The sequence below is a fragment of the Tachypleus tridentatus genome, unplaced genomic scaffold, assembly GCF_004210375.1.
Source record: "Tachypleus tridentatus isolate NWPU-2018 unplaced genomic scaffold, ASM421037v1 Hic_cluster_1, whole genome shotgun sequence".
Classification (NCBI taxonomy): domain Eukaryota; kingdom Metazoa; phylum Arthropoda; class Merostomata; order Xiphosura; family Limulidae; genus Tachypleus; species Tachypleus tridentatus.
In genome coordinates this window covers 25,919,962-25,935,346 of record NW_027467777.1, presented here as the reverse complement: position 1 = coordinate 25,935,346, position 15,385 = coordinate 25,919,962, and the positions used below count along the sequence as shown (strand labels likewise).

The following is a 15,385-nucleotide window of genomic DNA, read 5'->3' as shown; positions in this document are numbered from 1 at the left end:
ATCTACTGTTTGTGTACAGTACAAACATCTGTATTTTTCTCTTCACATTCTTCCAGTATTACTAGTTACTCTTTATCTACTGTTTGTGTACAGTACAAACATCTGTATTTTTATCTTTACATTCTTCCAGTATTAGTAGTTACTCTTTATCTACTGTTTATGTTCAGTACAAACATCTGTATTTTTCTCTTTACATTCTTCCAGTATTACTAGTTACTCTTTATCTAATTTTTATGTTCAGTACAAACATCTGTATTTTTCTCTTTACATTCTTCCTGTATTACTAGTTACTCTTTATCTACTGTGTATGTACAGTACAAACGTCTGTATTTTTCTCTTTACATTCTTCCAGTATTACTAGTTACTCTTTATCTACTGTTTGTGTACAGTACAAACATCTGTATTTTTCTCTTTACATTCTTCCAGTATTACTAGTTACTCTTTATCTACTGTTTATGTTCAGTACAAACATCTGTATTTTTTTCTCTTTACATTCTTCCAGTATTACTAGTTACTCTTTATCTACTGTTTATGTTCAGTACAAACGTCTGTATTTTTCTCTTTACATTCTTCCTGTATTACTAGTTACTCTTTATCTACTGTGTGTGTACAGTACAAACATCTGTATTTTTATCGTCACATTCTTCCTGTATTACTAGTTACTCTTTATCAACTGTGTATGTACAGTACAAACGTCTGTATTTTTATCTTCACATTCTTCCAGTATTACTAGTTACTCTTTATCTACTGTGTGTGTACAGTACAAACATCTGTATTTTTCTCTTCACATTCTTCCAGTATTACTAGTTACTCTTTATCTAATGTTTGTGTACAGTACAAACTTCTGTATTGTTCTCTTTACATTCTTCCAGTATTACTAGTTACTCTTTATCTACTGTGTATGTACAGTACAAACGTCTGTATTTTTCTCTTCACATTCTTCCAGTTTTACTAGTTACTCTTTATCTACTGTTTGTGTACAGTACAAACGTCTGTATTTTTCTCTTCACATTCTTCCAGTATTACTAGTTACTCTTTATCTACTGTTTGTGTACAGTACAAACGTCTGTATTTTTCTCTTCACATTCTTCCAGTATTACTAGTTACTCTTTATGTACTGTGTGTGTACAGTACAAACGTCTGTATTTTTCTCTTTACATTCTTCCAGTATTACTAGTTACTCTTTATCTACTGTGTGTCTACAGTACAAACGTCTGTATTTTTCTCTTCACATTCTTCCAGCATTACTAGTTACTCTTTATCTACTGTGTGTGTACAGTACAAACGTCTGTATTTTTCTCTTTACATTCTTCCAGCATTACTAGTTACTCTTTATCTACTGTGTATGTACAGTACAAACGTCTGTATTTTTCTCTTCACATTCTTCCAGCATTACTAGTTACTCTTTATCTACTGTGTGTCTACAGTACAAACATCTGTATTTTTCTCTTTACATTCTTCCAGTATTACTAGTTACTCTTTATCTACTGTTTATGTTCAGTACAAACGTCTGTATTTTTCTCTTTACATTCTTCCTGTATTACTAGTTACTCTTTATCTACTGTGTATGTACAGTACAAACATCTGTATTTTTCTCTTTACATTCTTCCAGTATTACCAGTTACTCTTTATCTACTGTTTATGTTCAGTACAAACGTCTGTATTTTTCTCTTCACATTCTTCCAGTATTACTAGTTACTCTTTATCTACTGTGTATGTACAGTACAAACATCTGTATTTTTCTCTTTACATTCTTCCAGTATTACTAGTTACTCTTTATCTACTGTTTATGTTCAGTACAAACATCTGTATTTTTCTCTTTACATTCTTCCTGTATTACTAGTTACTCTTTATCTACTGTGTATGTACAGTACAAACGTCTGTATTTTTCTCTTTACATTCTTCCAGTATTACTAGTTACTCTTTATCTACTGTTTGTGTACAGTACAAACATCTGTATTTTTCTCTTTACATTCTTCCAGTATTACTAGTTACTCTTTATCTACTGTTTATGTTCAGTACAAACATCTGTATTTTTCTCTTTACATTCTTCCAGTATTACTAGTTACTCTTTATCTACTGTTTATGTTCAGTACAAACGTCTGTATTTTTCTCTTTACATTCTTCCTGTATTACTAGTTACTCTTTATCTACTGTGTGTGTGTACAGTACAAACATCTGTATTTTTTATCGTCACATTCTTCCTGTATTACTAGTTACTCTTTATCAACTGTGTATGTACAGTACAAACGTCTGTATTTTTATCTTCACATTCTTCCAGTATTACTAGTTACTCTTTATCTACTGTGTGTGTACAGTACAAACATCTGTATTTTTCTCTTCACATTCTTCCAGTATTACTAGTTACTCTTTATCTAATGTTTGTGTACAGTACAAACTTCTGTATTGTTCTCTTTACATTCTTCCAGTATTACTAGTTACTCTTTATCTACTGTGTATGTACAGTACAAACGTCTGTATTTTTCTCTTCACATTCTTCCAGTTTTACTAGTTACTCTTTATCTACTGTTTGTGTACAGTACAAACGTCTGTATTTTTCTCTTCACATTCTTCCAGTATTACTAGTTACTCTTTATCTACTGTTTGTGTACAGTACAAACGTCTGTATTTTTCTCTTCACATTCTTCCAGTATTACTAGTTACTCTTTATGTACTGTGTGTACAGTACAAACGTCTGTATTTTTTCTCTTTACATTCTTCCAGTATTACTAGTTACTCTTTATCTACTGTGTGTCTACAGTACAAACGTCTGTATTTTTTCTCTTCACATTCTTCCAGCATTACTAGTTACTCTTTATCTACTGTGTGTGTACAGTACAAACGTCTGTATTTTTTCTCTTTACATTCTTCCAGCATTACTAGTTACTCTTTATCTACTGTGTATGTACAGTACAAACGTCTGTATTTTTTCTCTTCACATTCTTCCAGCATTACTAGTTACTCTTTATCTACTGTGTGTCTACAGTACAAACATCTGTATTTTTCTCTTTACATTCTTCCAGTATTACTAGTTACTCTTTATCTACTGTTTATGTTCAGTACAAACGTCTGTATTTTTCTCTTTACATTCTTCCTGTATTACTAGTTACTCTTTATCTACTGTGTATGTACAGTACAAACATCTGTATTTTTCTCTTTACATTCTTCCAGTATTACCAGTTACTCTTTATCTACTGTTTATGTTCAGTACAAACGTCTGTATTTTTTCTCTTCACATTCTTCCAGTATTACTAGTTACTCTTTATCTACTGTGTATGTACAGTACAAACATCTGTATTTTTCTCTTTACATTCTTCCAGTATTACTAGTTACTCTTTATCTACTGTATATGTACAGTACAAACATCTGTATTTTTCTCTTTACATTCTTCCAGTATTACTAGTTACTCTTTATCTACTGTATATGTACAGTACAAAGATCTGTATTTTTCTCTTTACATTCTTCCAGTATTACTAGTTACTCTTTATCTACTGTATATGTACAGTACAAACATCTGTATTTTTCTCTTTACATTCTTCCAGTATTACTAGTTACTCTTTATCTACTGTTTGTGTACAGTACAAACATCTGTATTTTTCTCTTTACATTCTTCCAGTATTACTAGTTACTCTTTATCTACTGTGTGTCTACAGTACAAACATCTGTATTTTTCTCTTTACATTCTTCCAGTATTACTAGTTACTCTTTTATCTACTGTTTGTGTACAGTACAAACGTCTGTATTTTTCTCTTTACATTCTTCCAGTATTACTAGTTACTCTTTATCTACTGTGTATGTACAGTACAAACGTCTGTATTTTTCTCTTTACATTCTTCCAGTATTACTAGTTACTCTTTATCTACTGTTTGTGTACAGTACAAACGTCTGTATTTTTCTCTTTACATTCTTCCTGTATTACTAGTTACTCTTTATCTACTGTGTATGTACAGTACAAACATCTGTATTTTTATCTTTACATTCTTCCAGTATTACTAGTTACTCTTTATCTACTGTTTGTGTACAGTACAAACATCTGTATTTTTCTCTTTACATTCTTCCAGTATTACTAGTTACTCTTTATCTACTGTTTATGTTCAGTACAAACATCTGTATTTTTCTCTTTACATTCTTCCAGTATTACTAGTTACTTTTATCTACTGTTTGTGTACAGTACAAACATCTGTATTTTCTCTTCACATTCTTCCAGTATTACTAGTTACTCTTTATCTACTGTTTGTGTACAGTACAAACATCTGTATTTTTATCTTTACATTCTTCCAGTATTACTAGTTACTCTTTATCTACTGTTTGTGTACAGTACAAACATCTGTATTTTTCTCTTTACATTCTTCCAGTATTACTAGTTACTCTTTATCTACTGTTTATGTTCAGTACAAACATCTGTATTTTTTTTCTCTTTACATTCTTCCAGTATTACTAGTTACTCTTTATCTACTGTTTATGTTCAGTACAAACATCTGTATTTTCTCTTTACATTCTTCCTGTATTACTAGTTACTCTTTTATCTACTGTGTATGTACAGTACAAACGGCTGTATTTTTCTATTTACATTCTTCCAGTATTACTAGTTACTCTTTATCTACTGTTTGTGTACAGTACAAACATCTGTATTTTTCTCTTTACATTCTTCCAGTATTACTAGTTACTCTTTATCTACTGTTTATGTTCAGTACAAACATCTGTATTTTTCTCTTTACATTCTTCCAGTATTACTAGTTACTCTTTATCTACTGTTTATGTTCAGTACAAACGTCTGTATTTTTTTCTCTTTACATTGTTCCAGTATTACTAGTTACTCTTTATCTACTGTTTATGTTCAGTACAAACGTCTGTATTTTTCTCTTTACATTCTTCCTGTATTACTAGTTACTCTTTATCTACTGTGTATGTACAGTACAAACATCTGTATTTTTCTCTTCACATTCTTCCAGTATTACTAGTTACTCTTTATCTACTGTTTATGTTCAGTACAAACATCTGTATTTTTTCTCTTTACATTCTTCCAGTATTACTAGTTACTCTTTATCTACTGTTTATGTTCAGTACAAACGTCTGTATTTTTCTCTTTACATTCTTCCAGTATTACTAGTTACTCTTTATCTACTGTTTATGTTCAGTACAAACGTCTGTATTTTTCTCTTCACATTGTTCCAGTATTACTAGTTACTCTTTATCTACTGTTTGTGTACAGTACAAACGTCTGTATTTTTCTCTTCACATTGTTCCAGTATTACTAGTTACTCTTTATCTACTGTGTGTGTACAGTACAAACATCTGTATTTTTCTCTTTACATTGTTCCAGTATTACTAGTTACTCTTTATCTACTGTTTATGTTCAGTACAAACGTCTGTATTTTCTCTTCACATTGTTCCAGTATTACTAGTTACTCTTTATCTACTGTTTGTGTACAGTACAAACATCTGTATTTTTCTCTTTACATTGTTCCAGTATTACTAGTTACTCTTTATCTACTGTTTGTGTACAGTACAAACGTCTGTATTTTTCTCTTCACATTGTTCCAGTATTACTAGTTACTCTTTATCTACTGTTTGTGTACAGTACAAACGTCTGTATTTTTCTCTTCACATTTTTCCAGTATTACTAGTTACTTTTATCTACTGTTTGTGTACAGTACAAACGTCTGTATTTTTCTCTTCACATTTTTCCAGTATTACTAGTTACTCTTTATCTACTGTCTGTGTACAGTACAAACTTCTGTATTTTTCTCTTTACATTCTTCCAGTATTACTAGTTACTCTTTATCTACTGTTTGTGTACAGTACAAACGTCTGTATTTTTCTCTTTACATTCTTCCAGTATTACTAGTTACTCTTTATCTACTGTTTGTGTACAGTACAAACGTCTGTATTTTTCTCTTTACATTCTTCCAGTATTACTAGTTACTCTTTATCTACTGTGTGTGTACAGTACAAACATCTGTATTTTTCTCTTTACATTCTTCCAGTATTACTAGTTACTCTTTATCTACTGTGTATGTACAGTACAAACGTCTGTATTTTTTTCTTCACATTCTTCCAGTATTAGTAGTTACACTTTATCTACTGTGTATGTACAGTACAAACGTCTGTATTTTTTTCTTCACATTCTTCCAGTATTACTAGTTACACTTTATCTACTGTGTATGTACAGTACAAACGTCTGTATTTTTCTCTTCACATTCTTCCAGTATTACTAGTTACTCTTTATCTACTGTGTGTGTACAGTACAAACGTCTGTATTTTTCTCTTTACATTCTTCCAGTATTACTAGTTACTCTTTATCTACTGTTTATGTTCAGTACAAACATCTGTATTTTTCTCTTCACATTCTTCCAGTATTACTAGTTACTCTTTATCTACTGTTTATGTTCAGTACTAATATATATATGGCCTTTTTCAACAGGACTATTTTTCCTTTGGGTTTGCCAGGTCAATTTTCCTTTGTTGCTACGTTTCGGAAGCGAAACCTTCAGAAACGTTCCTGGAATCTAATCCGTATTGACGACCTTTTGGGCAAGCCTCAGTTTGGAATCACTTTCTACCCCAAGACAAATGAAATGGACTTTTATTTTCTTGACTTCCAGGGCAGACTTCAAACAGCCACCTTCACTGATGTTGAGGTAAGCCGCCCATATTTACTGAATGTGTGGTAATGGATAATATTGTCGTTGTGTTTGAGTACCCTAATTAGTGTTAATATGTGACCTAATCCTAGAGATTAAGTGCATGTAATAGTTTACTGGGTTTCAATGTGTGTATGAACAATAAAGTGTAAGTGTGGTTTTTTACACTGACGGTATCCAATAAGGAAGCAGAAATAGTAAAAAGAAAAATGTAAAATAATTTTTTATATGTTACAGTTTTTACGGTAAGGAAAAATATTTCTGAAACAGTTGAAAATTTACATCTCTGATGTAATCATCCTTAAGTGAACAGTTCATGTTAGATATATATTTCTATTCGTTCCTTTATTATTACATCCATAGCGTCTTCATTACATTTTAATTACATAAACTGCTTTGTGGAAGGTGGTAATTCATTATTGTAACATGTTAATTACTTGTGTTTTTAAATTTCAAACACAAATTTTGTAAGAAAGCAGAAATATGCCTTATTTCAAATATGCCTTATTTCAAAGACTTTTTATCTTGGGTAAAAACACTAATACAAGATAGCCCCTGTATATCGACAGTTTCGAGATATCATACCAGGTGTGTTGATGCATGATAAGACACAGATTATCTCTTAATGTAAGATGTACGACAGTTTAATATTATAGTGATATTTGATATACGTTTATTGAAATGTTGCACATTTCTAATAAAGTTTTCTTTCACTACTCATTCAAACCCTCTAGAAGCTTTATTTTCTAAAAACTGGATTTCTAACAATTAAGTTATAACAATTATTTTAGCTAAACAAATAATTAAGACAACATTGCCAAAAATATGTACTTTGTTACTGCTTTCAATGAACTGAAATACAAGTTTTTTCATGTTAGAAATTAATATTTGTATAGAACTACATTACTTGTATTACATCCATAGAATACACACCTTATAGAACCATACTACTAGTACTGCTGACCTTGTGAATTCATACCTATATAGAACCATATTACTAGTTTTTTACATCCATAGACTTCATACTTATATGGAACTATATTACTTGTGCTGTACATCCATAGAATTCATACTTGTATGGAACTATATTACTTGTACTTTACATCCATAGAATTCATACTTATATGGAACAGTATTTCTTGTACTTTACATCCATAGAATTCATACTTATATGGAACAATATTTCTTGTACTTTACATCCATAGAATTCATACTTATATGGAACAGTATTTCTTGTACTTTACATCCATAGAATTCATACTTATATGGAACAGTATTTCTTGTACTTTACATCCATAGAATTCATACTTATATGGAACAATATTTCTTGTACTTTACATCCATAGAATTCATACTTATATGGAACAGTATTTCTTGTACTTTACATCCATAGAATTCATACTTATATGGAACAATATTTCTTGTACTTTACATCCATAGAATTCATACTTATATGGAACAGTATTTCTTGTACTTTACATCCATAGAATTCATTCTTATATGGAACAATATTTCTTGTACTTTACATCCATAGAATTCATACTTATATGGAACAGTATTTTGTACTTTACATCCATAGAATTCATACTTATATGGAACAATATTTCTTGTACTTTACATCCATAGAATTCATACTTATATGGAACTATATTACTTGTGCTGTACATCCATAGAATTCATACTTGTATGGAACTATATTACTTGTGCTGTACATCCATAGAATTCATACTTGTATGGAACTATATTACTTGTGCTGTACATCCATAGAATTCATACTTGTATGGAACTATATTACTTGTGCTGTACATCCATAGAATTCATACTTATATGGAACTATATTACTTGTACTGCACATCAATAGAAATCATACTTATATGAAACCATATTACTTGTGCTGTACATCCATAGAAATCATACTTATATGAAACTATATTACTTGTGCTGTACATCTATAGAAATCATACTTGTATGGAATTATATTACTTTTTCTTTACATACATAGACTTCATACTTATATGGAACTATATTACTTGTGCTGTACATCCTTAGAATTCATACTTGTGTGGAACTATATTACTTGTACTTTACATCCATAGACTTCATACTTATATGGAACTATGTTACTTGTGCTGTACATCCATAGAATTCATACTTATATGGAACAATATTTCTTGTACTTTACATCCATAGAATTCATACTTGTATGGAAGTATATTACTTGTGCTCTACATCCATAGAATTCATACTTATATGAAACCATATTACTTGTGCTGTACATCCATAGAAATCATACTTATATAAAACTATATTACTTGTGCTGTACATCTATAGAAATCAAACTTGTATGGAACTATATTACTTTTTCTTTACATCCATAGACTTCATACTTATATGGAACTATATTACTTGTGCTGTACATCCTTAGAATTCATACTTGTGTGGAACTATATTACTTGTACTTTACATCCATAGAATTCATACTTGTATGGAACTATATTACTTGTACTTTACATCCATAGACTTCATACTTATATGGAACTATATTACTTGTGCTGTACATCCATAGACTTCATACTTATATGGAACTATGTTACTTGTGCTGTACATCCATAGAATTCATACTTATATGGAACAATATTTCTTGCACTTTACATCCATAGAATTCATACTTATATGGAACAGTATTTCTTGTACTTTACATCCATAGAATTCATACTTATATGGAACAATATTTCTTGTACTTTACATCCATAGAATTCATACTTATATGGAACAGTATTTCTTGTACTTTACATCCATAGAATTCATACTTATATGGAACAATATTTCTTGTACTTTACATCCATAGAATTCATACTTATATGGAACAGTATTTCTTGTACTTTACATCCATAGAATTCATACTTATATGGAACAGTATTTCTTGTACTTTACATCCATAGAATTCATACTTATATGGAACAATATTTCTTGTACTTTACATCCATAGAATTCATACTTATATGGAACAGTATTTCTTGTACTTTACATCCATAGAATTCATACTTATATGGAACAATATTTCTTGTACTTTACATCCATAGAATTCATACTTATATGGAACTATATTACTTGTGCTGTACATCCATAGAATTCATACTTGTATGGAACTATATTACTTGTGCTGTACATCCATAGAATTCATACTTGTATGGAACTATATTACTTGTGCTGTACATCCATAGAATTCATACTTATATGGAACTATATTACTTGTACTGCACATCAATAGAAATCATACTTATATGAAACCATATTACTTGTGCTGTACATCCATAGAAATCATACTTATATGAAACTATATTACTTGTGCTGTACATCTATAGAAATCATACTTGTATGGAAATATATTACTTTTCTTTACATACATAGACTTCATACTTATATGGAACTATATTACTTGTGCTGTACATCCTTAGAATTCATACTTGTGTGGAACTATATTACTTGTACTTTACATCCATAGACTTCATACTTATATGGAACTATATTACTTGTGCTGTACATCCATAGACTTCATACTTATATGGAACTATGTTACTTGTGCTGTACATCCATAGAATTCATACTTATATGGAACAATATTTCTTGTACTTTACATCCATAGAATTCATACTTATATGGAACAGTATTTCTTGTACTTTACATCCATAGAATTCATAATTATATGGAACAATATTTCTTGTACTTTACATCCATAGAATTCATACTTGTATGGAACAATATTTCTTGTACTTTACATCCATAGATTTTATACTTATATGGAACAGTATTTCTTGTACTTTACATCCATAGAATTCATACTTATATGGAACTATATTACTTGTGCTGTACATCCATAGAATTCATACTTATATGGAACTATATTACTTGTGCTGTACATCCATAGAATTCATACTTATATGGAACTATATTACTTGTGCTGTACATCCATAGAATTCATACTTATATGGAACTATATTACTTGTGCTGTACATCCATAGAATTCATACTTATATGGAACTATATTACTTGTGCTGTACATCCATAGAATTCATACTTATATGGAACTATATTACTTGTACTTGTGCTGTACATCCATAGAATTCATACTTGTATGGAACTATATTACTTGTGCTGTACATCCATAGAATTCATACTTGTATGGAACTATATTACTTGTGCTGTACATCCATAGAATTCATACTTATATGGAACTATATTACTTGTGCTGTACATCCATAGAATTCATACTTATATGGAACTATATTACTTGTGCTGTACATCCATAGAATTCATACTTATATGGAACTATATTACTTGTACTTGTGCTGTACATCCATAGAATTTATACTTGTATGGAACTATATTACTTGTGCTGTACATCCATAGAATTCATACTTGTATGGAACTATATTACTTGTGCTGTACATCCATAGAATTCATACTTGTATGGAACTATATTACTTGTACTTTACATCCATAGACTTCATACTTATATGGAACTATATTACTTGTGCTGTACATCCATAGACTTCATACTTATATGGAACTATGTTACTTGTGCTGTACATCCATAGAATTCATACTTATATGGAACAATATTTCTTGCACTTTACATCCATAGAATTCATACTTATATGGAACAGTATTTCTTGTACTTTACATCCATAGAATTCATACTTATATGGAACAATATTTCTTGTACTTTACATCCATAGAATTCATACTTATATGGAACAGTATTTCTTGTACTTTACATCCATAGAATTCATACTTATATGGAACAGTATTTCTTGTACTTTACATCCATAGAATTCATACTTATATGGAACAATATTTCTTGTACTTTACATCCATAGAATTCATACTTATATGGAACAGTATTTCTTGTACTTTACATCCATAGAATTCATACTTATATGGAACAATATTTCTTGTACTTTACATCCATAGAATTCATACTTATATGGAACTATATTACTTGTGCTGTACATCCATAGAATTCATACTTGTATGGAACTATATTACTTGTGCTGTACATCCATAGAATTCATACTTGTATGGAACTATATTACTTGTGCTGTACATCCATAGAATTCATAGTTATATGGAACTATATTACTTGTACTGCACATCAATAGAAATCATACTTATATGAAACCATATTACTTGTGCTGTACATCCATAGAAATCATACTTATATGAAACTATATTACTTGTGTTGTACATCTATAGAAATCATACTTGTATGGAACTATATTACTTTTTCTTTACATACATAGACTTCATACTTATATGGAACTATATTACTTGTGCTGTACATCCTTAGAATTCATACTTGTGTGGAACTATATTACTTGTACTTTACATCCATAGACTTCATACTTATATGGAACTATATTACTTGTGCTGTACATCCATAGACTTCATACTTATATGGAACTATGTTACTTGTGCTGTACATCCATAGAATTCATACTTATATGGAACAGTATTTCTTGTACTTTACATCCATAGAATTCATACTTATATGGAACTATATTACTTGTGCTGTACATCCATAGAATTCATACTTATATGGAACTATATTACTTGTGCTGTACATCCATAGAATTCATACTTATATGGAACTATATTACTTGTACTTGTGCTGTACATCCATAGAATTCATACTTGTATGGAACTATATTACTTGTGCTGTACATCCATAGAATTCATACTTGTATGGAACAGTATTTCTTGTACTTTACATCCATAGAATTCATACTTATATGGAACTATATTACTTGTGCTGTACATCCATAGAATTCATACTTATATGGAACTATATTACTTGTGCTGTACATCCATAGAATTCATACTTATATGGAACTATATTACTTGTGCTGTACATCCATAGAATTCATACTTATATGGAACTATATTACTTGTGCTGTACATCCATAGAATTCATACTTATATGGAACTATATTACTTGTGCTGTACATCCATAGAATTCATACTTATATGGAACTATATTACTTGTACTTGTGCTGTACATCCATAGAATTCATACTTGTATGGAACTATATTACTTGTGCTGTACATCCATAGAATTCATACTTGTATGGAACTATATTACTTGTGCTGTACATCCATAGAATTCATACTTATATGGAACTATATTACTTGTGCTGTACATCCATAGAATTCATACTTATATGGAACTATATTACTTGTGCTGTACATCCATAGAATTCATACTTATATGGAACTATATTACTTGTACTTGTGCTGTACATCCATAGAATTTATACTTGTATGGAACTATATTACTTGTGCTGTACATCCATAGAATTCATACTTGTATGGAACTATATTACTTGTGCTGTACATCCATAGAATTCATACTTGTATGAAACTATATTACTTGTACTTTACATCCATAGACTTCATACTTATATGGAACTATATTACTTGTGCTGTACATCCATAGACTTCATACTTATATGGAACTATGTTACTTGTGCTGTACATCCATAGAATTCATACTTATATGGAACAATATTTCTTGCACTTTACATCCATAGAATTCATACTTATATGGAACAGTATTTCTTTGTACTTTTTACATCCATAGAATTCATACTTATATGGAACAATATTTCTTGTACTTTACATCCATAGAATTCATACTTATATGGAACAGTATTTCTTGTACTTTACATCCATAGAATTCATACTTATATGGAACAATATTTCTTGTACTTTACATCCATAGAATTCATACTTATATGGAACAGTATTTCTTGTACTTTACATCCATAGAATTCATACTTATATGGAACAGTATTTCTTGTACTTTACATCCATAGAATTCATACTTATATGGAACAATATTTCTTGTACTTTACATCCATAGAATTCATACTTATATGGAACAGTATTTCTTGTACTTTACATCCATAGAATTCATACTTATATGGAACAATATTTCTTGTACTTTACATCCATAGAATTCATACTTATATGGAACTATATTACTTGTGCTGTACATCCATAGAATTCATACTTGTATGGAACTATATTACTTGTGCTGTACATCCATAGAATTCATATTTGTATGGAACTATATTACTTGTGCTGTACATCCATAGAATTCATAGTTATATGGAACTATATTACTTGTACTGCACATCAATAGAAATCATACTTATATGAAACCATATTACTTGTGCTGTACATCCATAGAAATCATACTTATATGAAACTATATTACTTGTGTTGTACATCTATAGAAATCATACTTGTATGGAACTATATTACTTTTTTCTTTACATACATAGACTTCATACTTATATGGAACTATATTACTTGTGCTGTACATCCTTAGAATTCATACTTGTGTGGAACTATATTACTTGTACTTTACATCCATAGACTTCATACTTATATGGAACTATATTACTTGTGCTGTACATCCATAGACTTCATACTTATATGGAACTATGTTACTTGTGCTGTACATCCATAGAATTCATACTTATATGGAACAGTATTTCTTGTACTTTACATCCATAGAATTCATACTTATATGGAACTATATTACTTGTGCTGTACATCCATAGAATTCATACTTATATGGAACTATATTACTTGTGCTGTACATCCATAGAATTCATACTTATATGGAACTATATTACTTGTGCTGTACATCCATAGAATTCATACTTATATGGAACTATATTACTTGTGCTGTACATCCATAGAATTCATACTTATATGGAACTATATTACTTGTGCTGTACATCCATAGAATTCATACTTATATGGAACTATATTACTTGTACTTGTGCTGTACATCCATAGAATTCATACTTGTATGGAACTATATTACTTGTGCTGTACATCCATAGAATTCATACTTGTATGGAACTATATTACTTGTGCTGTACATCCATAGAATTCATACTTATATGGAACTATATTACTTGTGCTGTACATCCATAGAATTCATACTTATATGGAACTATATTACTTGTGCTGTACATCCATAGAATTCATACTTATATGGAACTATATTACTTGTACTTGTGCTGTACATCCATAGAATTTATACTTGTATGGAACTATATTACTTGTGCTGTACATCCATAGAATTTATACTTGTATGGAACTATATTACTTGTACTTTACATCCATAGACTTCATACTTATATGGAACTATATTGCTTGTGCTGTACATCCATAGACTTCATACTTATATGGAACTATATTACTTGTGCTGTACATCCATAGAATTCATACTTATATGGAACAATATTTCTTGCACTTTACATCCATAGAATTCATACTTATATGGAACAGTATTTCTTGTACTTTACATCCATAGAATTCATACTTATATGGAACAATATTTCTTGTACTTTACATCCATAGAATTCATACTTATATGGAACAGTATTTCTTGTACTTTACATCCATAGAATTCATACTTATATGGAACAATATTTCTTGTACTTTACATCCATAGAATTCATACTTATATGGAACAGTATTTCTTGTACTTTACATCCATAGAATTCATACTTATATGGAACAGTATTTCTTGTACTTTACATCCATAGAATTCATACTTATATGGAACAATATTTCTTGTACTTTACATCCATAGAATTCATACTTATATGGAACAGTATTTCTTGTACTTTACATCCATAGAATTCATACTTATATGGAAC

At 29.8% G+C, this 15,385-nt stretch overlaps 1 protein-coding gene across 1 annotated transcript in view; it reads left to right on the top strand.

Annotated features, from left to right (window-relative positions):
• Nucleotides 1-15,385, top strand: part of LOC143241731 (uncharacterized) — a 98,616-nt gene that overhangs the window by 13,547 nt on the left and 69,684 nt on the right. The window contains exon 4 of the mRNA XM_076484956.1: nt 6,425-6,641. Within this exon, the coding sequence (XP_076341071.1) occupies nt 6,425-6,641 (217 nt within the window). The remainder of the gene's footprint in view (nt 1-6,424; nt 6,642-15,385) is intronic.